This window comes from Anser brachyrhynchus, assembly GCF_964034855.1.
Source record: "Anser brachyrhynchus genome assembly, chromosome: 17".
NCBI lineage: Eukaryota > Metazoa > Chordata > Aves > Anseriformes > Anatidae > Anser > Anser brachyrhynchus.
Genome location: NC_137710.1, coordinates 13540922 through 13565417, shown reverse-complemented (window position 1 = coordinate 13565417; position 24496 = coordinate 13540922). Strand labels below are relative to the sequence as shown.

The 24496-nt window shown below is 56.8% G+C and overlaps 1 protein-coding gene across 8 annotated transcripts in view; it reads left to right on the top strand.

Moving 5' to 3' along the window:
• The window catches only part of NOS1 (nitric oxide synthase 1), a gene marked incomplete at its 3' end in the record, with an annotated part of 68509 nt that overhangs the window by 8205 nt on the left and 35808 nt on the right, over nt 1-24496 (top strand). For 5 of the 8 annotated variants that reach the window (XM_080559584.1, XM_080559585.1, XM_080559583.1 and 2 more), the window contains exons 1-2: nt 3984-4069; nt 17964-19046. In XM_080559584.1, the coding sequence (XP_080415710.1) occupies nt 18322-19046 (725 nt within the window). In that variant the 5' untranslated portion in view covers nt 3984-4069; nt 17964-18321. Of the gene's footprint in view, nt 1-3983; nt 4070-8914; nt 9215-10073; nt 10636-17963; nt 19047-24496 lie in introns of those variants that run through there. The other 3 variants (XM_080559580.1, XM_080559582.1, XM_080559581.1) reach the window with 3 other exon arrangements.

Here is a 24496-nt window from a genome sequence, read left to right as displayed (position 1 = left end):
AAACCTCCCAAAGCATGAAGTGATGGGGATAACAGCAACTTCTGCACTGGGCAAGCGAGAGCATCCTTGCCATGGCACGATGGCACAGCATAGGCAGTTGCTGCCCATCCTCTGTGGGACAGACAGACAGACAGATGGCCAGGCTGGGGGCACCGAGAGGAGGGAGATCAGCTCTCATCCCCCCGCGAGCATCCTCCTGCTCCCAGTGACTTGAGGTTGGTGGGAGGCCAACACTGGTCTTCGCAACCCCCCTCCGGTACTCTCGCCAGCAGTGATGCTCACAGCCCATGCATGCTCATTAGCCACACTAGCACTTCTGCCCTTTCGGCCTCTTGCTCGATTTTTGGCTTGGCTGAGACCCTGCAGACTGAATTACACCCTGTGTGCATGAGCAAAGCTCCCTGCTCTGGGCCCCGCACCATCCCTCCCTCTTCGTCACCCTTCGCCTTGTCCTTGGAGTTAATGCAAAGCCCCCGAGTTCCCCAAGCCTTCCCTGGAGCATCCTTTGCTGGGCTCCTGGCTCCGACCCCTGGCAATTAACCCTGCCCACGCAGCTTCGTTAGCAGCCCTGCGAAGGTCCCTCCACCTGCAGACAAAAGTCTTGCTAATGATGGAGGCATCTCGTGGAGGAGCTGGAACAGCGTGGGAGCTGCGGGGACGGCAATGCGGTGCTCTGTTAAAATAAGAACAGCCCAGCCTGGCCTTTTTATCTGCAGCAGTAATGAGGTTTCTCAGCCACCCCAGCTCCCTTGGAGCACCCAAGTGGGGAGATAATGCTCTGGGCTCCTTGTGGTGGGACTGGGGGGGCTCCAACACCTCCCAGCCTCCCACCCCTGGCTGGGGAGGGACCACGGCGGGACCAAGCTGGGGTCCTGGGGTCCTGGATACCCGTGGGTAGCTGCGTGTGGTGCTCAGCAGGAGCTCTGCGATGCCACAAGCTGCACATAGTGTGATGGAGTAAGGAACTGGTGAGAGCACGGTCTCAGTGAATTGCTTTGGCTGAAGCAAAGCAAGATGCTGGTGGAAGGCAAGGCTTTGTTGCATCCCCAAAAGCTCTTCCGAGCAAATCCTTCCCAGACTTTGCACCCTTCCTTGCGAGGTGCAGCAGGACGTGGTGGAGCCCCGTGGAGGGATGCCACTGGGATGATTTGTGGTGTCTTTGCCAGTTGCTGTGGGCTGCATTTCGCAGTGCTCCTGCCGTGTTTTGTGCCCTGAGCTGCTGGGACTGCGCTCGCTTTTCTCCCGTATGCCAGCCGGCGCGGTGACGAAGCGCTGGGAGCTGCTTTGCGGCGACAGGCAGATGTTCAGCCCCCGTGAAATCACAGAGGTGTGCTTTCATACATGGTGCTGTGACTGATTTATTGCCCTCTCACTGCCTCTTCCTCGTACTGAGTGGGGAAGGGATGGGAGAAGCGATGGAGTTTCAGCACCACCGAAGGCAAAACCTGATCTTGGCTGTTCTGGTGGCACTTTGTAATTTGGCTTTTTTCTTGATCTTCTCCTCTGAATCATTTTTTCCTAACCCTCCTACCCTCTTAAAGACAGAGAGCCGATCCCAGTAAACATGCTAAGTGTGATGCCAACCCAAAACCTGTGTTCCTGTAGCCTCCAAGACTGATGCCAGGGGACCCTCAACCACCGTACGTGAACGTCTCAGGTGGTAACCTTCATGCGTCAGAAACTGCTGCTGGTGTGAAGTGAAATGTTTGGGTCCAGCCCAATAATACTTAAGACTGTAGCAGAATGTGCTCTGGTGTGTTTCTGAGGCTGATACCCCTGGATCCTCCACGGGATCCGACTCACACCGCTAAGTGTAGAGCGCTAAGGCTGGGAGAGGCCAAGTCATCGAGGCAAAGTGGGGTCTGTGGCTGCAGGCAGGCAGGACTCGGCCCCCTCCATCCTCTCTTCCCTCTTTCCTTCTTCAGGTCCACCTCTGTTTGGGGTTTCTGCGGTCGCTTGGTGTTTTCTGGGGTCCTCGAGATGCTGGGAGTGGAGACGACTGCAGCGCGATCGGGAGGTTCAGACGCTGGCTAATCCTGTTAGGAAGGCAGTGGTTATTGCAGGGCTTCCAGTGGGACCTGCTAAATGAGCCGTAATTCTCTAATGTGATTTCCTTTTCCCGGCCAGACTAAATGTTCTTGGCCACTGGGAATAAAAGGCTGAAAAAAAAATAAAAAAAAAAGAGAGAGAGAAAAAAAAACATGGGGAGGGGGAAGCCTGTCCAAAGCCCTGTCAATCTCGATCGTATCAAGGAAGCGAAGAGCTCTCAGATGTGGCTGTTTATTGCAGCTCACTTCTGCGCCCCGTGAGTGCAGCAGCAAGGGCCATAGGTTGCCCCGTGCTCCTCCGCAGGGGGTTGATAGGACCCCAGGAGCAAGAAAAACACATTCAAGGTTGTGATATCTCTCCAAAATTCAGAAACGGCGAGAGAGGCTTCTTTATGAGCCGGCAGAAAGCTGGAGAGGGAAGGGGAAGCAGGCTGCGGAGCTAGCGAGGAGAAAACATTCCCCAGGAAAAAACAGTGATTTCTTTGTGAGAAAGCTGAATTGCGCAAAAAAGCATCCAAAGTGGGTTTTGTTCTGCCTTACAGCTACAAGGGGGGAAGCTCTTCCCTGTGGGGTCTCTGGGGGATGTTTGCAGTGCCCAGGTCTGGGGAGGGATGCGCCGGGGCCACCTGCCCCGTGCCGCCTTTGGACACCCCGCCTGGGAAGCTGCCAAACTGGAGGTGTCCCCAAACTTCCCAAATTGCCCTCATTTTCCCTGCTGGGAGAGGACCCTGCATGGGGCAGGGATGGCTTGTTGCTTCAGTGCCCCGGGGTGGGCTCTGCTGGGGAGCGTTTTGGGGCTGGGAGCTGCCCGTGCAGAGCAGGCAGCGATCCCCCTGCTGCCACGGGGCGTTTTGCAACACTTCTTTCTCTATCGTGACCTTACTTTGGTTTTTTTTCCCCTTCTTTCTGGTCTTTCTTTTGGAGTGTCTGATGCTGATTTATTGCTAAATGGCAAACAGAAGCTTTTGCTCTGCCAAGTGCTGGGCTGGGCTGCTCCGGCTGCGGCCGGTGTCTCGGGGCGAGCGCTTTCCAGCCGCCCCCTGCTTGGGAGGCATGGTGTTCCTCCAGCCTCGTGGGGAAAGCCCCGAGCCCTGTCCCACACCCAGCAGGCAGGTGAGGGAAAAGAAAGGACCTTTGATGCTTTTTCTCCACTTTTTAAATCGGGAGTGATACAGGTTTTTCAGCTGACCCCTGTCTCTTCGCGTGCCTCAGTTTCCCCGTCTGTAAAAGAGGGGCTGGGAAGACGGGGGCCAGTTTTCTGGCTTTCTATAGGGTAGTGCTTCTTGGACCAAGGTGGCCTCTCTGGTCCTTAGGCTGTTTTTCCTGTTTGCAGTGGTTTTGGCCTCAAAGCTCCCCCTCAGGCTGTGTGGGTGGGTGCCTCTGGCTCCGAACCCGGAGCCCGTTCCCAGCCCATCGGCTGTGCTCTTGCTGCAAGAAAACTCACACGAGGAGGGGAAGGTGATGCTGATAAAAATAAAACAAACATCTGAATGTTTGTAGGATGCCTGCTCTCCTGGTGTCTTCTGAGAACCTCTGGGCCCCCAGTTATCCCATAGTGGTCTCTGCAGGGCAGAAAATGTGGGTTGGGCTGGGGAGGGTGCAGCAGGTTGAGCTGCCCTGGTGCAAAGCTGAGGTGGGACATGTGGCAGGGGACATATATCTAGAGGAGTCACAGCCACAACCCAGTTTCTGCTGCCAAAGGGCTTCTGCTGGCAGCATGACCACGATGGGACCATGACCTTATCCCTGCTGCACAGCCCCAGAGAGGGGGGCACGGCAGGGGCTGACATTTGGGCTGAAATCCATGGGCAGAGGGAAAATCAGGGAACATCTTAGCCCCAGGGAGGGTCCCGCACCTCGTTGGAGCTGGTGACACCTGGGCTAACGAAGCAGGTGACACCACAGAGCTGCTTCCCTCTAATTAGTGGGGTTGGCCTGGGGAGCCTGCAAGCAGAGGTGCTGAGCTGAGCCAGGATCCGGCCTCAGGGAGCCTTCTGCAGCAGGACCTGGATGGCTTGCAGGTAGGTGAATCACTAGGCTGGGTTAGCCAAAAAGCTGTAAATTGCTTTAAAAACTCCCAAAAGCCATGAGCTAGGGGCCTGGCACGCTAAATCCTGCATTGGGCTCGCTGGCTCGAAGCGACGCGGGTCGTGGGAGGGCTGGCAGGATCTGGCCTCGGTAGGGTTCAGGAGGCTCTGTTTCCTCCTTTTCTTGCTCTTGAGGAGTGATTTGGTGGCAAGGGGAACAAATTGTCTACAGTGGAGGTGAAGTGTTGCAATCGTGCTGTTTTTTACTGCTGCCAGCTCCTCTCCAGCAAGCAGTGTTTAACTTTGTCTTGGTTTAACTGGGAGAAGCTACTTAATACCTCTAAATTACAGCAGCCTTTCAATATCCCATTAAAGTCATTCCAGAAATAAATCTGAATTCCTGGCATTGCCTCTGCAAACTTCTCACCAGTTGGTGGGAAGGCTGAGCGCCGTCTTTCTTTTGTTTGTGGGGAGAAAGGAAAAAAAAAAAAAGGAAAAAGGCCCGGCTCTGTGTCCCCAGTTGTTGTTTTTCTCCCTTTTTGGGGAGTTTCTGACTCATGCGTTTGGGCTGGGGCAGATCCTTGGGCGCTGCTTGGCTGGGGCTGGAGGACGCTGATTCAGAGGTGCGTGACCGACGTGCATGTCCAGGTGTACGCCCCGACATGCATTTGCTGGAGCTGTATTTTGAGGGCTGGGACCGACCTTCCACATTGCCACCTTTCCCTTGGTCTTTGCAGTGGGGCCGCCCTGCTTTTAGGGGTGAGTGGGATGGAGGGGCCGCATCCTTCCTCGTGGGAGGCCCGAAATTCTCTGCTTTATTCCGGTGGAGCCGTGGGGGAGCAGGGATGCTGCAGGCTCCCTCTCCACCCATCTCCACATCCCACCAGGGGCTTTGCTGGTGGGTAGCTGAATATTTCTGCCATTTTTCCTTGCTGCTCTTTTTCTGCTAGCGGGGTCTTTTTTGGAAATTAAGGACTCAACAGCAGCTGTTTCTCCACTTTTGGGTTTCGCTTTGTGTTCTTTCTGCTGTGAATGCTTTGCAGATTTGGCTTATCAGGCTTGTCAGCCTGCTTCAGCCCCTCCGCTCCCCGCCCCTCGCCTATTTACCCAGGGCGCTGGCTGACGCAGGGCCCTTTCCTGTGTTTGTCACTACCCACCCCGAGGTCCCCGGTGATAACTTTTAGCTTGAGATTAGGGATTTGGGGCTTTTAGAAAGAGCCTTTAACCTACAGCCCTCTGCCACGTGTGGCTTAATAGAAATAACACTCTAAATATACTGTTAAGGGTTGACACAAAGTGATTTTCCAGTTTGGGGTCGCCCCGATAGCTGATCCGAAGGGGAAAAGGCAGCGTCTGGGGGCTGATCCTCCTAGAAGGGAAGGGGCTTGAGACAGGGACTCGGGGGGGTATAAAACACTGAGGGCTGGCTGCTTTTCTCTAGCTTTAATGATCTCAATTCTGCTGATTTCGGTGGAGTCGTGTAGCTCTGCCGCTGCTGAGCATCTGCCCCCAAACTTCCAGCTGCTCGCGGATGCCTCAGACACTTGTGTTTAAAAACAGTGTTTGCATCTGAATAACCCAGAAGTAACTCGAGCCGGTTCCAGCATGCGAAGCGAGGGCTCAAAGCAGGTTTTTCATCTGTTCAAATTAGACCCTGGATTTACAAGGCGTCCTTGAGCTTTGGTGCGTTTGTCAGACCTCCAGCGCGTCCTTAAAGCGACGACGAAAACAATCCCGGTTTTGATGGGAAGGTGGGGAGGTGGGGATGGTGCTGTGGGAGACGTGATGCTGTGGCTCTGAAAGGCAGGAGCCTCACATTTTGAAGTACAAGAGAAAGAAACGCAAGGGAAGACAGACAGGTACTTCTGTGCCCTGTAATAGTGATGAAACATTAATTCATCCCCCTGGAATTTCTTGTTTGTGAGCTCCCATAATTTCATTTCTTTGGTGTCTGTATGAAGCTTGAGTTTAATGCCAGAAGCCAAATACTCTTCGACTAATATCTTTTTATTAGATTTTGTGTGTGTGTGCGTGCCCACGCGTACGTGTGAGAGAGAGATCACCCTTTATAACCCACTTTATACCGTCGGAGGCGGCGAGATGCGCTCGGGAAGACTTTCCAGCAGCACGTTTAATGACACAGCCCACGGTGCAGGGAGGCTGAAGGCGTGGGTTTGGCTCTCGGGTGGGTTTCCCCAGCTTTTTCCCCAAAACGTGTCCTGCAGCTTGCCCAGCTGGGGGACTCCCCAGGCCCTCCGGAGCCGCTCTGCTCGGGGAGGGCAGCAACCGTGAAGGCTCACTGCCACCCATAGGCAAGCGCCAGCATCCGCACTCGCTCTAAACTGGAGCACACACAGACAGACAATCCTGGGATTTGTCCCAAATCGCTGCAGCCTCGGTGCCAGACCCCCCTCTCAGCTGGTGTGTGTGTGTGTGTGTGTGTGCGTGCCGTTACATCGGCTCCTTAAGCTTCGGTATAAATATGTTTAGCCCGTTCTTTATTCCCGCCGCCGTAATCCCTCGAACGCGTTTCGGGTGGCATAGAAATAGCAGCCGAATAACTCCAGCGCGGCGGCTGCCGGGGCTGCTGCGTGTGTGTGCGTGATCCCTGCCGGCTCCCCAGCACCTCCGAGCACCAGGAGCAGGATTTTTGGCACCCCCCCCAAGCCCACGGCTCCCGGTAGAGGTGGGTGAGGGCGAGCGGAGGGGAGGCGAGCCCAGAGCAGGGGGGGGAAAGGAAACTTGGGGGAGCACGAGCTGCTTGGTTTATATTTGGCTTCTATAAGCACCGGGAGCATATGGCTGGAGGCAAACGGCACTGAGCTGATTTCAGACAGAGGGGGAGCTGGGCAAGGGGCAGGGCAGGGGCTGCGCCCCCCTCCCGAGCTGCTTCTGGGGGAAACTCACTCGGTGGCACCGCCAGTGTTTGGTCCTGGCTGTAAAAAGAGATGCGACTTCCACGGACGAGGTGTGGGGGCACTTCTCCCGAGCATGGATGTCTTCTCCGTGACTCTGGGCTCCACAGGCAGGATGAGGCAGAATTACAGGAACATGCTCCCTAAGGAGAAATCCTGTGTACGAGTGCTCTTTGCCGGAGGAAGGGAGGTGCAAATATTTGTTGGCAAGCCAGGAGCCAGGAACGGGCTCCCTCGGTGGAGAGGGGATGGAGAAGGTGGCGAGAAACCTTCTACACCCCCAGGTCAAGCCCTGGGTCGTGGGCTGCTTGTGAACCTCCTAATTAGAAGAAAAGGCTGCCTGGGGCTCCTCTTGGTCTCAGGGGGGTGGTGGGACACGCACAGGACAGCAGCTTCTGACACTGTGCCGTGCCCCTGGCTTCACGGGCTCCTGCAAAGCCCCAGCTGATACAGAAGTGAGCATTGTTCCGTTAAGTTTTACGTAGGAGAAGCACGTGCCGCCATGCCCTGGCGAGGCGGTGGCCCATGGATGAGCACAGCTCCTCAGCTCCTTCCTCCAGCCCTAAAAGCAGCCGTGAGCCTCAGGGTTTGGGGCTGGTGGAGAGGTTCTGGGGTCCTGCCACGGAGCAGCTCCAGAGTGTGTCCGCGGGCAGCTGCGCGGCACGGCCCCGTCCAGTTTCCCTGAGCATCTCTAGCACCAGGCTCAATAATATGAGCCTGAAAAGGAGAATCCCTTGGGCTTCTCTCAGCCTGAGCTGAAGGTGACAATTTTCAGCCTGGGACCAGGTCGTGAAGCCTTTCTTCATCTGTGTGCACCCTACCCATGCCGCTCATCCCTCTGCGGGGCAGGCTTCCCTGCCCGATGGAGCAGAGCAGGCATCGTTTGGTAGCTTGCTATTAAATTAGTCCTCCTGCATCTAAACAGGCATAATTATGTTTTCATTAGCCCCAGACAGTGCGTTACAGCTTGATAGATGTGTAGTGCGAGGAGCAGGGGGCACAGCCCCCATCCTGCTGCCCTCTCCACTTCTCCACCTCCGCAAGGAGTCCCCCGGGGGAGGAAAGGGGCTGCTGCTCCCTTCTCCCCTGGGGGAATTTTTACAATCGGGCTGCCCCCTGCGATGTGCTGCGGTTCACCTGGGAGCCCCCCGAGAGGCGGCGGGGCTGGTGGCTGGCTCCTGGGGCAGCCGTGGCAGCGAGCTGGGGCCAGGCTGGAGCTGCGCAGCCGTGCTCCCGGGGGAGCAGCCTCTGGGCTCTGGGGGGGGGGAGGCTGCGAGCAGGTGAGCCTCCTGCTCCTGCCCGCGAGCCCGGTGGGGTTTATATAATATTATATATCTATAATTCGGTGTTTGTTGTTGCCATGGGAATGAGCACAATTGCAAAGCCTGAAGACTGATGTCAAGCCTGGGTCTGCACTGGGCCTTAGCAGGGGCAGGTACAGAGTCAGGAGGGGAGCCGGGGCGAGGGGGAGCCCCCCCCGTGCTCCCCCACGACAGCAGAGGCTCAGGGGCTGCCCCAGCCCTCAGCTGCAGTGTGCCCAGGCTCCAGGCTGGGGACAATGGGGGGGACCCCAGTGGGGCTGGTGCCACCTGCCCTGGGCACAGAGGTGCAGGGACAAGCTGGTATTGGGGGGGGGACACTTGCTTTCAGGGAAAGAGGGGGCTTTTCTGCAGCTCCTTTGATCAGTAGGGTGCAGGATCGGGGTGGGGGGCGGGAGGCTGTGGCTCTCCAGAGGCACGGAGGGGGCTGCTGGGGGCTCAGGGCTGGGTGGGGGGCCGGGGAGGGCTGAGCCCCCACTGCCCCGGGCAGGCTGCGGAGGGCCCGCGGGATGCGAGCGCAGCTTTCTGGCAACAAGTGGGGGCCGGGGGGGGGTCTCTCGGCTTTTTAATTAGCGGGGGAGGCAAGAAGGGGGGGGGGGGGGGCTCTTCACCGAGGGGAGGGAGCGGGGGGAGACAAGCCAGGCTGGAAATGAGGTTATATAAAAGATGTATGATTTGGAGAGCAGAGTGTCTCCTAATGAGGGCTGCACCGGCTCGCTCCACACCCATAAAAACCCTGGTTGGACGTCAAAGCGGATTCGTTTCGGTGCTGCCGGGATAAAGGGGCGCAGCGAGGGCTGGCTCCCCCCCCCCCCCCCCCCCCCCCGCAGCCCAGCCGAGCCCAGCGCCGCTCCGGGATGCTCCGGGCAGGGCCGGGGCCGGGGCCGGCTCCTCTCCGCCGCCAGGTAGGTGCGGGGGGGGGACGGCCGGGCAGCCCCCGGCCCCGCTCCGCTTCTCCGGGAAACTTTCCGGCGGGGCACCGGGGCCGCTCCGCTGTACCTTTTTTTTTTTTTGAGGGGGGGGGGGGAGGCAGGGGGTGCCCCCCCCAAGCCCCCCCGGGGCTATGAGCTACCGCGGGGGGGGGGGGGGACACGCGTGGGATGTGCCCGGCCAAAGCCGCTTTTTTCTCCCCAGGGGGGCAGAGCGATGTGTGCCCCCCCTCCCCCCCCCCCGGGGGCTCCCTTCCGTGTGCCCCCCCCCCCCGGGGCTGTGGGGGGGCGCTGAGCCGGCTCCCTCCCCCGCGACTCTTTGCAGCAAGTTTGTATGGGGCCGGGGGGGCCGCTGGCACGGGCTGGCGGTTTGCTGGGGAGGGGGGGGGCTGTTTGTAGGGGGGGTTCCCTTCCCCGGGGGAGGGAAGGCGGGGTGGTGGGTAGGGCGGGGGGGGAGGGGGCAATTTGGCTGGGGACAATTTTGGGGGGCGGGGGGGGGCGAGAAGGGAGATAAGGGCGGGCATGGGACGGGTGCGATTTGTCCGGTATCCTGAGATGAAGGGGGAGCGGTGGGGGGGCAGGTTCCCGGGGGGTGTTGGTGTTGCGGGGGGGGATGCGGGTCCCGGGGGGGTCAGGCAGGGGGCTGCGTCTTGTCCCCCCCCCCCCAGCCGCGAGCGGTGCCGGAGCTGTCCCGGGTGCTGAACGAGCACTCGCTGGGCCCCCCAGGTACTGAGTGGGGGGGGACACTGCAGGAGAACCCCCCCCAAAAAACCCGACACCAACCTGAGCAGTGCTGTTCCCACCGCCCCACTGTGTCCCCTTGGTCCCCAGGGCACTGGGGTGGGCAGGGGGCCAGATCCTGGTCGGTCCCGGTGGGGAAGGGGCACCCAAAGGGGCCCCAGCACCCAGTGAAGCCCCGGGACACGGTGTTCAAGGCTGGCTCCCGTCCTTGAGGGGGGGGTCAGCCTGCACCTTGCCCCCTGGCTCTGCCCACCAAGGACTCGAGGGTCCCCTGGGACATGAGTCCCTGGCGCAGGGAGCGACAGAGACGAGCCCTGCTTGGGGTCTGGCTCTTGGCACGGGTTGCACGTAACGGTTGGGGTGGTGGGAAGATTTTGTCGAGGGGAAAAAGAGGGCAAGAGACCCCCGTGCATGCACATCTGGATCCCCTGGTGCTGGGGTGGGTGCAAACGGGCATCGCTTCCTCTGCCTCTGCTCTGCACCCCCCCCCGGGCGCGCTGACTCCGCAGCCCAGGTGCAGACATTTTCTTCCAACGCTTTCAAGTTCTGGCTGTCAGGAGGAAATTCTGGCAGGCAACTTGACAATTATCTGCCGAGTCCCCGAGGAGCCGCTCCGCCTCTCACCGAGCTGGAGGGGAAGCGTCTCCTTCCTTCTGGTGGGCGCAGGGGCTGTCTGCCGCGGGGGACGGGGGGGAGATCGCGGGGGGTGTTTGCGGGGGCCGGGGTCTTGGCTGCTGTAAATGCTCGTGTGCTTCCCTTTGCTGCGTCTTTTTCTGCAGCCCCAAAGGCTGGCGGCTCAGGAAGGTGGTAGAATGGGACCTATGCAGATGGAGAGCAACGGGGAGGCTTTGGGGGGGGGTGGGGGGCAACAAAACAGCACCCTGCCAGATTTCTGCCTGCACCTCTTGTTGGCTGTGCCTTTTTGGTTAAAGGTCTCAGATGGGGAAATCTTACCTTAAAGAGTTTTTTTTTTCCATCAGCAATTTCTTCCCCTATTTCCTTCTAGCTCGTATCACCCAGAATCTTTTCCTAAAGACGCCCCAAACTCAGTCGGGTACTCTGGCTCTGAAACGTGCCTGTGTTTGCAAACAAACTCCCGGCACAGAGCCTCTTCGTGCGCAGGCAAGGTGTGGGGAGGACGTTTCTCCAACGAGGCGTCTGCACCAGGGGAAGCGCTACACTTCCCCGCGAGCGGAGGAGAGCGACGAGTCCCCGCGCCCCTTGAGCTGTGTGCATTCCCTCCGCCAGCCAGGACTGGAGAGGCCATCTTATGCACGGGGTCGGGGCTCAATCCTCACCACCCTGCCTGCTGCCGGGGCGGGGACCTCGAAAACGGCCCCTCAGGGACCATTTGGCCCCTGCCAGGGGGTTTTCCCCCCACCGCTTTGCTCGTGTGTTTTGTGTTTCCGTAGTGGATCTGTACAAAGGCTTAGGAAATCTGCCAGATTGCCGAAATCGGCGCCTGAAAACAACTATATTTAGTAACCGATAAGTCACATGAGCTCAGCTCGCATAGATTAGCATTTACCTTTCCCGAGTAACGAGAATATTGTCTGATACTTGTTGATACCATCAGTTTTTACTAAAGAAATAACCCCGACAGCAAGGGACCGGTTTGGAAAGACTACAAATGAAACTGAAAAGCCTGCGCTCTACTCCCGCTGCTCCGATTGTATCTGTGTATTACATGAAACCTATAGACGTGATCCGATCTCTTGTGGGCATCCAAAAATAAACGCATTGTGTCCTGAGGAGCCAAGGCTCTGTAAGCCACAGTCTGGCTGCAGCTGGATGGAAGCAGGTTTGCATCCCTCCGTTTGCTCCAAACGAGCTCGGCGTTAGGCTGCGGGCACCCAGCGCCCAGCACAGCAGCTGTAGGGCGAGTGGCGATAACTCCCGATCCCACGGCACCCAAGTGCTCAGGATCTGGCCGTGGGAAGCAAGAGCATGCCATGTAGATATGGGTCTGTGAAGCCCATATGTTATCCGTGTGTCAGTTCAATATGCAGAGCGTGGAAGCCTGCAAGCGCTGCATGCGTGTAGATAAAACTGGAGGTATTTATGCTAATGCAACTCCTTCTATAGCTCCTCTTTTACATGACAATTCAGAAATGCCTTACGAGATCCTGCGGTACCCTTTCAGGGCAGGCTTGTCTTAATCCCATTTTGCAGGCTCTCGGGCTTATGATTTCAGACCTGCTGGAAGCACGCAGCCCGCTCTTGCCGTGAGAGTCATGTTTGCAGAGCAGGACTCGCCAAAACCATCAAAGCAGCAGTGGCAGGTCTCAGCCGGGGGCTCTGGTCCTGCTGGGGTGCTTCAACCAAAAGCAGCATCGCCAGCAAAGGGCTGCCCCATGAGAGAAGCATCAGGAACTGAGGAGCATTGGGGCCATTTCCACCCTCTCCTTGTGCACTCGTGACCTGCCCCAAGCGGGGCTCTATCCAGGAGCCCCGGCAGAGCAAGCAGCGTGGGGCTGTTGCTGCCTCTACCAAACAGCCTCGCTCCCGCCGGCAGCACCTGCAGCAAAAATCAGGAAGCCAAAAACTCTACATCCCCCCACCCTGTTCCTGCCTGAATTAGAGCCAGAGCCCTCCATGGGACAAGGAACGGGTCCCAGGAGAACTTTGTCACTGCTGGTGGTGCTATGGCAACAAGTGCGAAGGCAAAACCCGCAGGGAAGCGGCCGGGAATGCAGGAACGCACTGCCTTGGTGCGGGCACGGGGGATGCTGGCACAGAGCAGGAGCAAGGGATCAGCCTTGGCTCCTCGAAGGGGCCAAAAGGCATCGGGGGGACGCACCCCGGGTTCTCCTGTGCCTCTGGCTGCTGGAAAGAGCCGGCAGGACCGAGGAGCCTAATATTTTCTGAGAGTCTTAAATAGTGACGTGAGTCACTGGTGGTGGAAGTCGGCGGTGATAAGGCTTATTGCCATTTATCGCCCTGATCGGGCTGCTTCCCTCGGTACAGCAGGGAAACGTAACGTGGTGCTGGAGGGATTTGGGGGAGCAGTGGAGGAGGGGACAGGAGCAGAGCTGCACCGAGCCTGGAGCTGAACTCCTGCAATGCCTCCGAGGCGCGCGCTCTGCCGCGGGCGTTATTGATGCCGGCTGGCGGCTCCGGAGCTATTACAGCTCGAGCCAACCTGCTGCGATCTTAAATTCCCTTTTTCTTTTTTTTCTAAATGGAGCCGCGACTCCTCTCTCGTGCTGGGATTGGGTTTCAAGGCCATCCATCACATGGTGTTTTCTCATTTATTTCCCATCTACCTATTTTGTCATTTAGGGCGAAGCATCGTTGTGTTAACGCGGCTCTCATTTGTCAAAGCGGAATCGCTGGTGTAACTCCAGTCCTCTCAGCAAATTGATTGCAGTGAAATTTATGTTTTACAGATGGGCCGAGCCCTAATAGGAACATCAGTTTGAGACGGGGTTAGTGGCAGGACTGACGGTTTTATCTAAACTCTTGTTTCAGCGCACACCGCAGGCGCCAAGAAAATATTGCACAAAACAGTAAAATAGAAGCGGCAGTCGTGTTACTGAAATATGCTCAGCCTTGAACTCTAAATTAAAACAAAACCCTGTTTCCGTCATCTAAAAAAAGGGAATTTTGTCAACACAGTTGTCTTGGCAACATTAAAACCGCTTGCCTTGCAGGCTGTGGTCAGCTCCAGGTGGGGCAGGGGTGCGGGGGCAGTGTTGAATCCCAGCGAAGTTTTGGCACCGAGGTGACCACGATGAAGATGATGTGCCGGCAGGACCGGGCTTTGCTCAGATGCTGAATTCCCCCATCGAGGGATGGTTGGGATGAGCACAGAAATTCTTATGGGCACAAAACCTTGTGCCAGCTGCCACATAAATGGGTGGGTCAGGAGGATTTCGGACTGCAACACCTGAAGGCTGTGAGCTTCAGCCCGGCTAAATGGTGATGAGCAAACGTAACATTTTGCTTTCCCTATAACAAAGCTCCGCAGCATCACCTGGAGCTGCGCACTACCACGAGGTTGTCGTGCAGGTGTTAAAAGTTCTCTTTTATTCAGTTCATGCCTGGGTGTAAATCGACTTTGTCAGGGAGGTGAAGGAAACACAGTGGCCCAGGCGAAATGGCCACTTCCCAGCCTCATGCATGGGGATGGGAAGGATAAGTGGAGCTGGGCAGGAGGAAGGGCTCGCTCCTTCCCAGGAGGATGTCGGTGAGGTTGGTAGGAGGTGGATAAATGGAGATAGCTGGGGGAAACTGTCTGTGTGCTGGGGATGGAGAGGCCGCGCACACAGATACATTGCGGCGCTGGTCTCAGCCGAACGGGAGTCGAGCGCAGAAGTGCTGGCATGAGCGAGCTGCCTGCCAGTGAATCACTTTAATGCTCCATTTTCAGATGCACAAACATGCCGGTTTACAGTAACTGTGCATATGTTGCGTCCCATTGCTCCTCATCAGAGTCACTGACGCTCCACGGGTTGTAAAAATTAAATGGGCATAAATCCATCAGCCCTGGGGTTCTTCGTGGAGCGGCATAAATCCCACGAAAACTAATTAAATAAGACAATGGTGTCCATTTAAAGCTGGCACGTAGAAATGTAAGCCATTACCGCGGCGAAGATCTACGAGAGACAAGGCTCGGAATCGAATTGTGAGGGCAGGGGCATGCCGGTGCCCGCACCTTGGGGCTCCCTCCGCCTGCGATGGGGGAGAGATCGTGCTAAGGGCAGAGGACGGATTTCTCCTCTGCCCGTCTTTTGAAATCGAATCACCCAATTAATGTACGTGTAATGTGGTTTCTTGCTTGGAACCTTGTCTGGTGGCTCAGAACATTTTTCTCTATTTGCATGAGGATTGTTGGTCCTTAAGTGAATGCCCTTGAAGCTGCCAAGCCCCATCAGTGCCACCGTGGGGGCACACATGCTGTGCCATGTCCTGCGCTGGGTAGCACTTGTGAAACAGGTCTCATCAGCATGGGTGCATGTTGAGACAGGAGAGAGTGCTTTGGTGATGCTGGTCGGAGGTGCTGGAAGCTTGCAGCTCTGCAGGGTTTGCTGCTCTTTGGTAATTTAGGTTGGTTTCCCTCTGTTTTACGCTTTGGAAAGGGAGGGAAACTGAGGCAGAAAGCTAGACTGCACCAGCCATGGGTGCTTAATACATGGGACTGGCTTGGCAGGGAGCAAGCCTGGCTTTTACCATGGCATCATCCCCTTCTCGGTTCCCTTTCCAGGCTGAAATAAGCATTTCCATGCAAGTGGTGCTCACCAGCAGTGACACACTGCTCGCTGCACCAGTTCTAAGGAGTAGGACGTGACACCGCTGGTAGCTTTAAATCTACGACCTGGCAAACGTGCTGCTGCCCTTGGGTTCATAAATCAGACTGCTAATGATGCTTGTACAGAGAACTGCGCCCAGGCACCCGCACCGCCAGCAGACAGCGTCTCCCCGCAGCTTTGATGGTGCAAGGTGTTGTAGCTGGGAAATGCGTAAAGACAGGTTGTCCTGACCCTCCTCGCCTGCCCTCCTGCCTCTCCGCCCTCTCACCTTCCTTACTCCGGGTAAAAGCAACAGGAGAAAGAAGGAGTGAGTTTAAAGGGGAATAAAAACCTTGAGCAGGCAAGTGATGCCCTTCCCTGGCTTTCTGGGGACTTGCTGATGCAGAGCCCATAGCTGGTGGGAGATGTCAGCCTCTGATCACACGTGGGTGGGAGCGTGCAAGGCCGGGGAGCGAGGCATCCTCTTGTCTGTATGGGGCACGCTGGTGCTCACCCCGAGCTTGGTGAGAGGTCTCTCCTTTCATCTCCTTTTTTTCCTTCTCTTCCTACTATCAAGGAATGCTGTCGGTGGGTTTCTGGGTGGGCAGAGGTGTGCACCCAGCAGTGCCATCGCTCCCTGGGGTTTTGCAGGCTGGAGACAGCTGTTGCTGGCTGGGATTGCTGGTGATGCTGGTTTGCAGCTGGCAGCAAAAACACTCGGATGAGACACAACCTCTAATGGGTGTCCAGGAAAACACTGTCACCACATGTGTGCTGACAAGCTGACTTGCAGCACGGTGACTTTTCCCCTTACTCTGGCTCCCAGGAGTGCAGGGGACACCGAGGGCAGGTCCTCGGGGCTGCTGGATGCCCTGGGGACTGTCCACAGCGCGTGCTGGGGCCAGGGGGCTAAGCTGCAACTGGTCTGCTTGCAGAGGGTTTGGCACCATGGGTCTGGTGCCGGGCTCGTTGCAAACACGGATGCAGCCGGCTGCATTGGGTTCATGAGCATCGTGGAGCCGGTGACTAATGCAGAGCAAATAACAGGGTTTTCCACTGACAGGGAACCTGGTGGTCCCACATCGCATGGTACTCACGCGGTTCCCAAAGCCTTGTTTGTTCTTGCATCACATAGAGAACGAGTCCTGCGTGGTGGTGGGGTCGTGGTGACCTCCTCTGCACAGGGGATGTGGGACTGGGGGGTGCAGGGATGGGGCTGGAGGATGCAGGGACCCTGCTGCGTGCTGGTGGCAGTGGGAGGATGGAGAACAAGAGCCTGCGTGGGGAGAAGCAGCCCCTTGAGAGACACTCGACTGGTTCATTGGGCACCCCCGGTGGTGCTGATGGAAATGGGATGGAGGGGCTGGGCAATATCAGAAGGGCAATAGGGGTTAAATCCTTCACATGGGGTTATGGGTCTCTGCTTTGTTCTCTACTCGCCTGTAAAGAGCCACTCTGGGGTCAGCAGCCTTCGTCACACGCGGATTAAAATGCCCGAGTGAGTTAGTGCCGGGGCTGGTGGCACTGCCCTGCCGCTCAGATCCCTGTTTTTTCCCAGCCGGGTGCTGGAGCTCAGCCCATGGCTTTGTGGAGCTCAGCCCTGCCGAGTCTGCAGCTGCGTCCTGGGGTCCCACGGGGCAGGGGGTGCTTGGTGTGGGATGCTCGAAGGTGCAAACCCCCTGAATGTGATACTCTGGAGGCAGCAGACTGATTTGACATGCCTAGCGCCCTCCATTTTCTCCCCAAAATTCAGATTTAAAAAGAAGGCATCTGCATTTCAGCTTGCTGCTAAATGCATAGCCCCACAGCAAAGCATTCTCCAGGGCACCTCAGAAGTGTGCAGGGAATGCAGAGAGGGTTTGGGAGCTGACGTTACCCGGCGCAAGCACACAGCCTCATCAGGAGGCAACGACCCGCGGCTCCCCAAGCCGCCCGAGTGCCGTAGAAAGTCATGCCCAGATGCTTGGGGTCCCCCGAGGGCTGGCTGAACTCCCTGCTTCGCCTCCGGATGACTTTCCACTGGTTGGTTTGGGAGCTGTGCGGAACTGGCAGGGGTGGGCACAGGGGGAGCCCAGCTGAGCCTCTGCACCCCCGTGCTGCGGCTGGGACACGGGAGAGGAGGAGCCGAGGCTGCGAGCCCTTCAGCCAGGCTTAAAAGCACTGTCAGTGTAAATAACTCGGAGCAACGCCGGTAAGAGGAGCTGACCGTCCTCTCCTACTGCCGTGTCTGCTCCCGGCTGCTGCTCCTCCTCCCGATACAGTGAATGGGGCTCAGTGGGAAGGTGCCCGTGGAATAGGGCTCGTCCTAGGCAGGGAGCATCCAGCTCACCCTCATCCATCTCGAGCATCAGGTTGGGGACTGTGCAAAGCACAGGCAGACGAGCAGCAGGATGCCCTGCTGAGCACCACGCTGAGCACCATGTTGCTCTGGCTCGTGCAACTCGCTCGGGCGTTTGTGCTCAAACCGAAGCAGGGAGAGGTCGGAGCAGGGCTGTCCCGCGGCCCCTTCCCAGCACTCCCCTGCTCTGTGCCTTTTGCATCCCCTGCTGAACAGATGGTGTGGATTTTTTTTATTTTCGCAGGGGGAGCGGAGGAAAGGGAGCCCGGAGCCACGCGAGGCTGCAGCCTGGCTCCGAAGGCATCTGGGGGGTGACATCTGCGGGGATGGGCTGATGCACGTGGGCGCCCGTGGCACTTTGTGCCCACCCCACGTCACTTCTTTCTCTCTCCTTTGTTGTCTTTTCCTCCTCTAGATAAAGCAGCTCGTGGCCCGCTTGCAGCCTGAATAACCCGTGGGGATGCTCATGTGGCAAGCTGGCTGCCTACAAGCCTCCGGGACCAGAGGGTGACTTGGAGCCAGCATGTCGTCCCCTGTGGCCCCCGCTCGGTGAGCGATGCCCGGAGCTGCCCACCCTGCCCCTCGCCTTGCTTCTTTCTCCTGGTGAGGCCAGGACAAGGATGCTGCAGAAAGCCGGCCTGGAGCTGAAGCCCAGAGGCGTTTTGCAGTGAAACGAGGCACGGAAGAGCCTGATAAGCATCCCCCAGCTCCCCAAATCTCAGCACTCAGCGAGTGTCGAGGTCCTGGCCTGCAGGCTGGTGACGTGGGCTGCCATGGAAGAGAGCGCGTTCAGCGTGCAGCAGATACAGCCCAACGTCATCTCGGTGAGGCTCTTCAAGCGCAAGGTGGGGGGCCTGGGCTTCCTGGTGAAGGAGCGCGTCAGCAAGCCGCCCGTCATCGTCTCCGACCTGATCCGGGGAGGGGCCGCCGAGCAGAGCGGCCTCATCCAGGCTGGGGACATCATTTTAGCCGTCAATGGCAGGCCCCTGGTGGACATGAGCTATGAGGCCGCGCTGGAGATACTGAGAAGCATCGCCTCCGAGACCTACGTGGTCCTCATCCTGCGGGGCCCCGAGGGCTTCACCACTCACCTGGAGACCACTTTTGCCGGCGACGGGACTCCGAAAACCATCCGTGTCACCAGACCCCTGTGCCCGGCGCCGAAGGGAGTCGACCTGTCCAACCCAAACCTCCAGGGCAAGGAGCAGCCGCTGCCAGCAGCCGCCCGCGCCATGGGCTCCGTGTGGGCCCGGGAGACGGGGCGAGAGGAGCCGATGGTCCACGTTAACGGCGTCGTTCCCGGCCCCAAGGGGCAGGACGGTGGCAAGGGGAAGGACAGTGCCTGCAGCCACCTGTGCCTCAACGGCGGCGTGGAAGACAACGAGCTGCTCAAAGAGATCGAGCCCGTCCTGGATCTCCTGAAGAGCAGCAGTAAGGACGGCGATGGAGATGCACCCTGCAAGGTAGAGACAAGAGATATAGAAGTCCAGGTAGACTGGTAGGTCCCTACATATATATATATATATATAATTTTATTTTATTTTTTTAACTTTTGTTGAAATGTGCCAGTTTTTGTCACTCACTGTGGCATGTTGCGGGGCCAGGGAGCACCTTTCCAGAAATTGCTGTGTAACACGGCAGGATGGAGGCGGGAGAGGAAGGGGTATGAGAAGAGTAGGGTGAGGTTGATGAGGGGAAGAAAAGAGGAATGAAAAATTGGGAGCAGGTGGTGGAGAGATGTGTAAGCATGGGGAATCGGGGAGACATCAGGAATGGAAAAGCTGATCTGATGTGCGATGTGGGGACCGTGGGCTGGGAATTTTTTCTATTCAGTTTTCTTGATTTCAGAGGTTGCAGGTGTTAAACAAGACCCTGTGCCTCGGTTTCCCCTTGGCAAATAAAACTCGTGGTACAGGCTGTCCTGGCTGCTCTGCTCCGGAGCCCTCCGGTTGAAATCTGCTATTGATTAACGGCAGGGAGAGGGAAGGTCAGAGCGGCAGGAGGAGAGAAATGGCTCTCAGGACTTTCTGTGTCGTTTGTTAACGGGGCTCTGGCTTCGGGAGGGATAAGGAGAGCTCCATCCCGGTTCCTGCTGAAGCCAGGGGCAGCCCCATGCAGGCAGCAGGACCAGCCCTGGGTGCTGCCGTGCTCGGGGCAGAGGGAAGGGGAACAGGTTTCCCTCTAAGCGCTCAGAAACCACCACCACTTGCCGAAACACAGCAGAAGAGCTGCATGTTCTCCCCCTGCTTCTCGATCGAGTTAATAATTTCAGTATGCATATGTGCATGACAAGGGTGGGGACGTAAGGGCGCTCACCCTGTGGCTTCTTGAGGATGGAGAAGTCAGGGGGATGGAGCTGGGGGCTGCATCTTTGCCGCCTGCCCTGCACAGGGCCGTGCACGCAGTGACATCCTTCCCCTCTTCCTCGGCATTTCCCCAGGGGTGTTTACAGGGGGACGCGGCGCTTCTCCCTGTGGTGCTTCGTGCTTCGGGTTTTTGGTAGTGATTTTTCCATAACGGCTCTCTTGCCTCCTGGCCACGTATTAGCAACGATACTTTGCTTTTTCCTGTCGCTTTCCCCGAGTCCCCGCACACGTTAGGGCCGTGCCAAGTGCCGCAGCAGGCTGTGCCTGCACTCGTTTATTGACGGGATGGAACTGCCAGGAGGCTTGGGCAGGAGGGTTTGCTGGAGCTGGCGACCTAGGTTTGGTGGCAGTAGGATTTCTAGTTTCAAGTTTCCTTGCTTCCTTAGGGAGGGGAAAAAAGCTGTTTACAAAACAGATTTTGAAAAGGGATTCTTTTTTTTTTTTTTTTTTTTTTTTAATCAGAAGAAGGAGGTTGCTCCCACCACAACCCAATGTAGGCTTTTCATCTCCTTCTTTATTTGTGGTTGTTTTCTTCTTGTCGCTTCTGCTCACCCACATCGTGCGTTTTCAATGCGGGGGACTCAGCTGCTCAAAGCGTGTTGGGGCTGCCACAATGCGGCAGGACACATCTGCTCTGCCCCACACTAGCGGAGGTTTGGGATGGGCAGTGGGACAGGGCAGCATCCCCCCGCCATGCACATTTCGGGGCCCCGCACGCTGCATCCAGCACCAGAGACCTGCAGTCTCTGCTATGTAAAAAGTGGGAAGAAATATTCTCGGTGAGCATTTCTGGCCGGTGCTTTCCCTCTCACCCCATAAATACACTCACTGGAGTGCTTGTTGTGCATTGCAAGAAGCTCGGAAGCCCCGGGGGGCACGGTCCCAAGCACTGCTACAGGGCTCAGCCTCACCCTCCTGTCCCTCGTCCCAGCCCAGCAGCTGCAGGCTCGCCAAGGAAATTATGTTCCAGCTTGGGGAGAGATGGAAAAGGCTTTGTTCCTTGGAGGGATCTCTTCTGCTTCTTCAAGAGATTACACAGAAACAGTTTAAATTCACTTAAACTGAAGGATCTCAAACCAACAACAGAAAAAATCGGCAAAGTGGGTACTTCACCAAAGCTCAACTCACTTTATTTTTCAATATCTTAGATACGTATTTATAAAAGTGGCTTGGAATTGAAAATCTACTTTTCGAGCAAAATTAGCCTTCAATCTTCTCTCTGATGAAAAGCTGCAGCTCGGCTCTTGGGGTAGAGCTCTGTGAGGGAGAGGACCGGGGTGCTCGGGGGGAGCGGGGAAGGGGATGCGCTGCAGGAGGATGTGTCGGAGACTGCTCTGCAGGGGAAAGGGCGCTGCTCGGCCGCCTCTCCCCCGATCCTGCGACGTGCTGCAGATGATTCATTTCCTCCATTCGGTCTCAGGCAGAGCTGGGGCATGGTGAAGGTCTTCTAGAGTGAGAGTTTTCTTGGTCTGGAGAAGTGCAGAAAGGTCAGGGAGCGACGGGGAGCGGATCACTGCAGAGACTGCGGTGCTCGATGCCAAAGAAATGCCCAAAAAAATAAGCAAGCCTTGACGGATTGATGCAGCTCTGGTGCCCTAGGCTGGGTCTTCTCCAGGCTGGAGGGACCAAGCAGAGCTGAGGTCAATCAAAACAGGAACAGAGCTCTACCTAAATATCAGGAGGGTGCAAATCCTCGCTCAGGGCTGAGCCTTACACCTCCAGTCTGGATCACTTGACCATGATCCAGTGGAAGGTGCTGGTCTCGGGTCCAACCCCGCTCTGTCTCCATCTTTGCCTGGTGCTGACCTTCACTGCCAGCAGCATTTGTCAAAGCCAGTCGGGCTTGCAGAGCTTTGACAGCTTTCCCAGGGCATGGAAGGATGGCGCAAGGCTGAGGTTATTCGCAAGCAGCCAAACACTTCTCGGTCAAGGTGGGCTTTGCTGAAAGGGATTCAGATTGCACCTGGTGCCCGCGTTGCTTCCTGCAAGAAAAACTGGAAACTGTGAAGTTTGCATTGGGGGGAAAAAAATCATTTCATCCCCATCCCCTGCACCCAGGGGCTGTGCTCCCTGGAGAGGTTGCCCCTGCATGGCCTGGCTTTTTCTCCCTGCTGACTTCTGGCTGCGAGGTGCCCCGTGGACACGGTGCATGCCTGTGGGACGGGCCATGACCACAGCTGAATGTCTGCTCCATGGCTCAAACCATCTGCCAAGAGGTTGATCATAAAACAGAGCATGGAAGTGGGGAGCAAGGTATTATGAGAACTGGCATTTCTGCCATGAGGCTCACCGTGGGCTAGAAAATAAAAATAGAGTTTGATTCACTCCCTGCCAGCTAACCTAGGTCTGTTTTTCCCTCTGAGCTCTAGGGAGATTGTCGTGTCCCATCTTTCTCTCCCTCTTCCCCCACCAAGTTGCCAGTATTTGTTTTTCTTCCCAGGTCTGTTCCGTAACATGAACGGCATGATGGAAGCATGGCACTTCGGGGGCCAAAAAGCAGCATCAGCAGCCCTGAGAGGGAGAAGTGTGCTGAGAGCAGGAATTCTGTTTATGAAGGGTTTCAGGGTTTCAGGCTCCATCCTGCATTGGAACAAACCCCATAATTTTGCAGTTCTCGAAGAGAAAATTCTCTTCCTCCCACCTCCCTCGCCGCCGCCAAAATCTCTTTGTGTTGCTCAAAACATTTCATTTGCATTTCTGATGTCTTCATTATTCTGTACTTGGACACAAAACTTTAAAACCTCTGAAATGAAAAGGTTCCCTGGATCTATCGTGTTATTTTTCAAAACGTCGAGGCAGGAAGCTTTGGCAGTGAGTAACCCTCTTCTTCCTCCCCTTCTCCCTCCACGGATTCTTCCTCCTCACCACCCTGACTTCATCGGGCTCAGCCAGATTGGTGTTTAGTGCCTGAAAACAGCGAATTCCACACCAAAATACCCTGTTGGAGACCCTTCTGAGAAGTCTTCTAAGAGAGGGTGCTCAACATCCTTCTTGCAGGGTGTCACGTTTCTGTCCTTGTCCTTCTGAGACCCAGCACTGCTCTGGGGACATAGCTCCGAGGTGTGATGGTGGAGACAGCACCCGGATGTGTGGGTGGCAACAAGAGGGTGGCAACTTGTGCTTTGGGGGATTAGAGAGCTACACCCCAATGCTGTGGGAGCACTGGGAACACCCCGTCCCTGAGCCTGGTCCCTGCTGGCAAGTCCAGCTGAGCGACCCTGGCAGACCTGGGCTGGGCTCAGGCTGAAGCCCTTTGGGTGCTGAAATCATTTTGGTGCCCTTTGGGCATGGCTGGGAAGGGGCAAGGACAGCAGCTGCGGGTCGGATCTGACACTGGCAGCATCTCGAATGATGCTAGGATCAGCCGGGGCACCGGGATCTGTTCCCAGGTCTTTATCTGCCAGCGCCCCTTCCACCACGTTTAGCAACCTCCTGTTTCATAGCACGGCCTCGCTCCAGGGCTGCTTGTCTCGTCCATCCCCAGTTCCTGCAGAGGGCACAGCGCAGCGATGCCCCTGGCCTCACGAGGGTGAGCCCCATGCTCCTGCCACGCCACATCCTCATCAGTTTGGCTTTGTCCCTTCTCTTCGATGCAGTCAGAAGTCATCTTTCTCATTTAGGAAGGGACTTCTTGCCTTGCTGCTCCTGCGGTCACCGGCTGTGGGGGGCACAAACCACCTTTCGAAGTGATTCCGTCTGGTTTTGGTTCATCCTTGCAATCCCCAAGGACAACACAGGAGGAAGGAAACAAAGAAAGCAAGGTATTTCCCTCCCGCAGCTGATGGGTGAGCTTCCCACGAGGGTCCCAAGCACAGCCTAGGGTTTTCAGGAGCTGGGATGAGGGCTTGGAGGAGCCGTCTGCCCCCGGCAGCAGTGGACATCCGCTTCTTCCTTGCTCCATCCAAACTGCCCCCTGGGGACAGCAGCAGCCGCTTGTGCCTCTCGTCTCTGCCTGGGAAATCAGAGAGATCCTTCTGCCAAGCAAATTCAAAGGAGTGGAGTGACAAATTTCTTTTTGCTCATATATTTATTTATTATTTTTTTTCCCCCCTTCCTTTTCGGAAAAGCTTTTGGAGACGTTTCTCAAAGGGCTGTTCTCAGCAACTTCCTTTCTGCTTCATCACTGTGAGCACTGCAACATCATCAAATTAGTCAAAAGAAAACAGTGGTGCCTCTCATTTTCCCAAACAGCCAGATGCTCTTTCCGAGGTGAGACAGCAAGCTGCACGGGTGGGGGAGGACAGGATTCCTCTGCCTTTTTTTTTTTTTTTTTTTTAAGCAGCAAATCTTGCTTTCAGAACAAACAGGCGGGGTCCCTTCCGAAAAACCTGCTCTGGGTCCATGCGTGCAGGTCAGGTTTGAGGGCGAGTTGGGAGGGTTTCTCCGAAGGAAGCAGCAGGAGGGGCAGCCCCTTTTGGCTCACCCATTGCTAAGTGCTTTTGGGCGTGTTTTCTGGAGGCTGTAGGATTTTGGCTGCCCCGCCAGGACCATCCTGTGTGTGCGTGGGCGGCTCGCCCCACGGCTCTGCTGCCGGCCGTGAAGCCGGGCCAAGAGAGGAAAACAACGGGCCCAAAAGACCCCG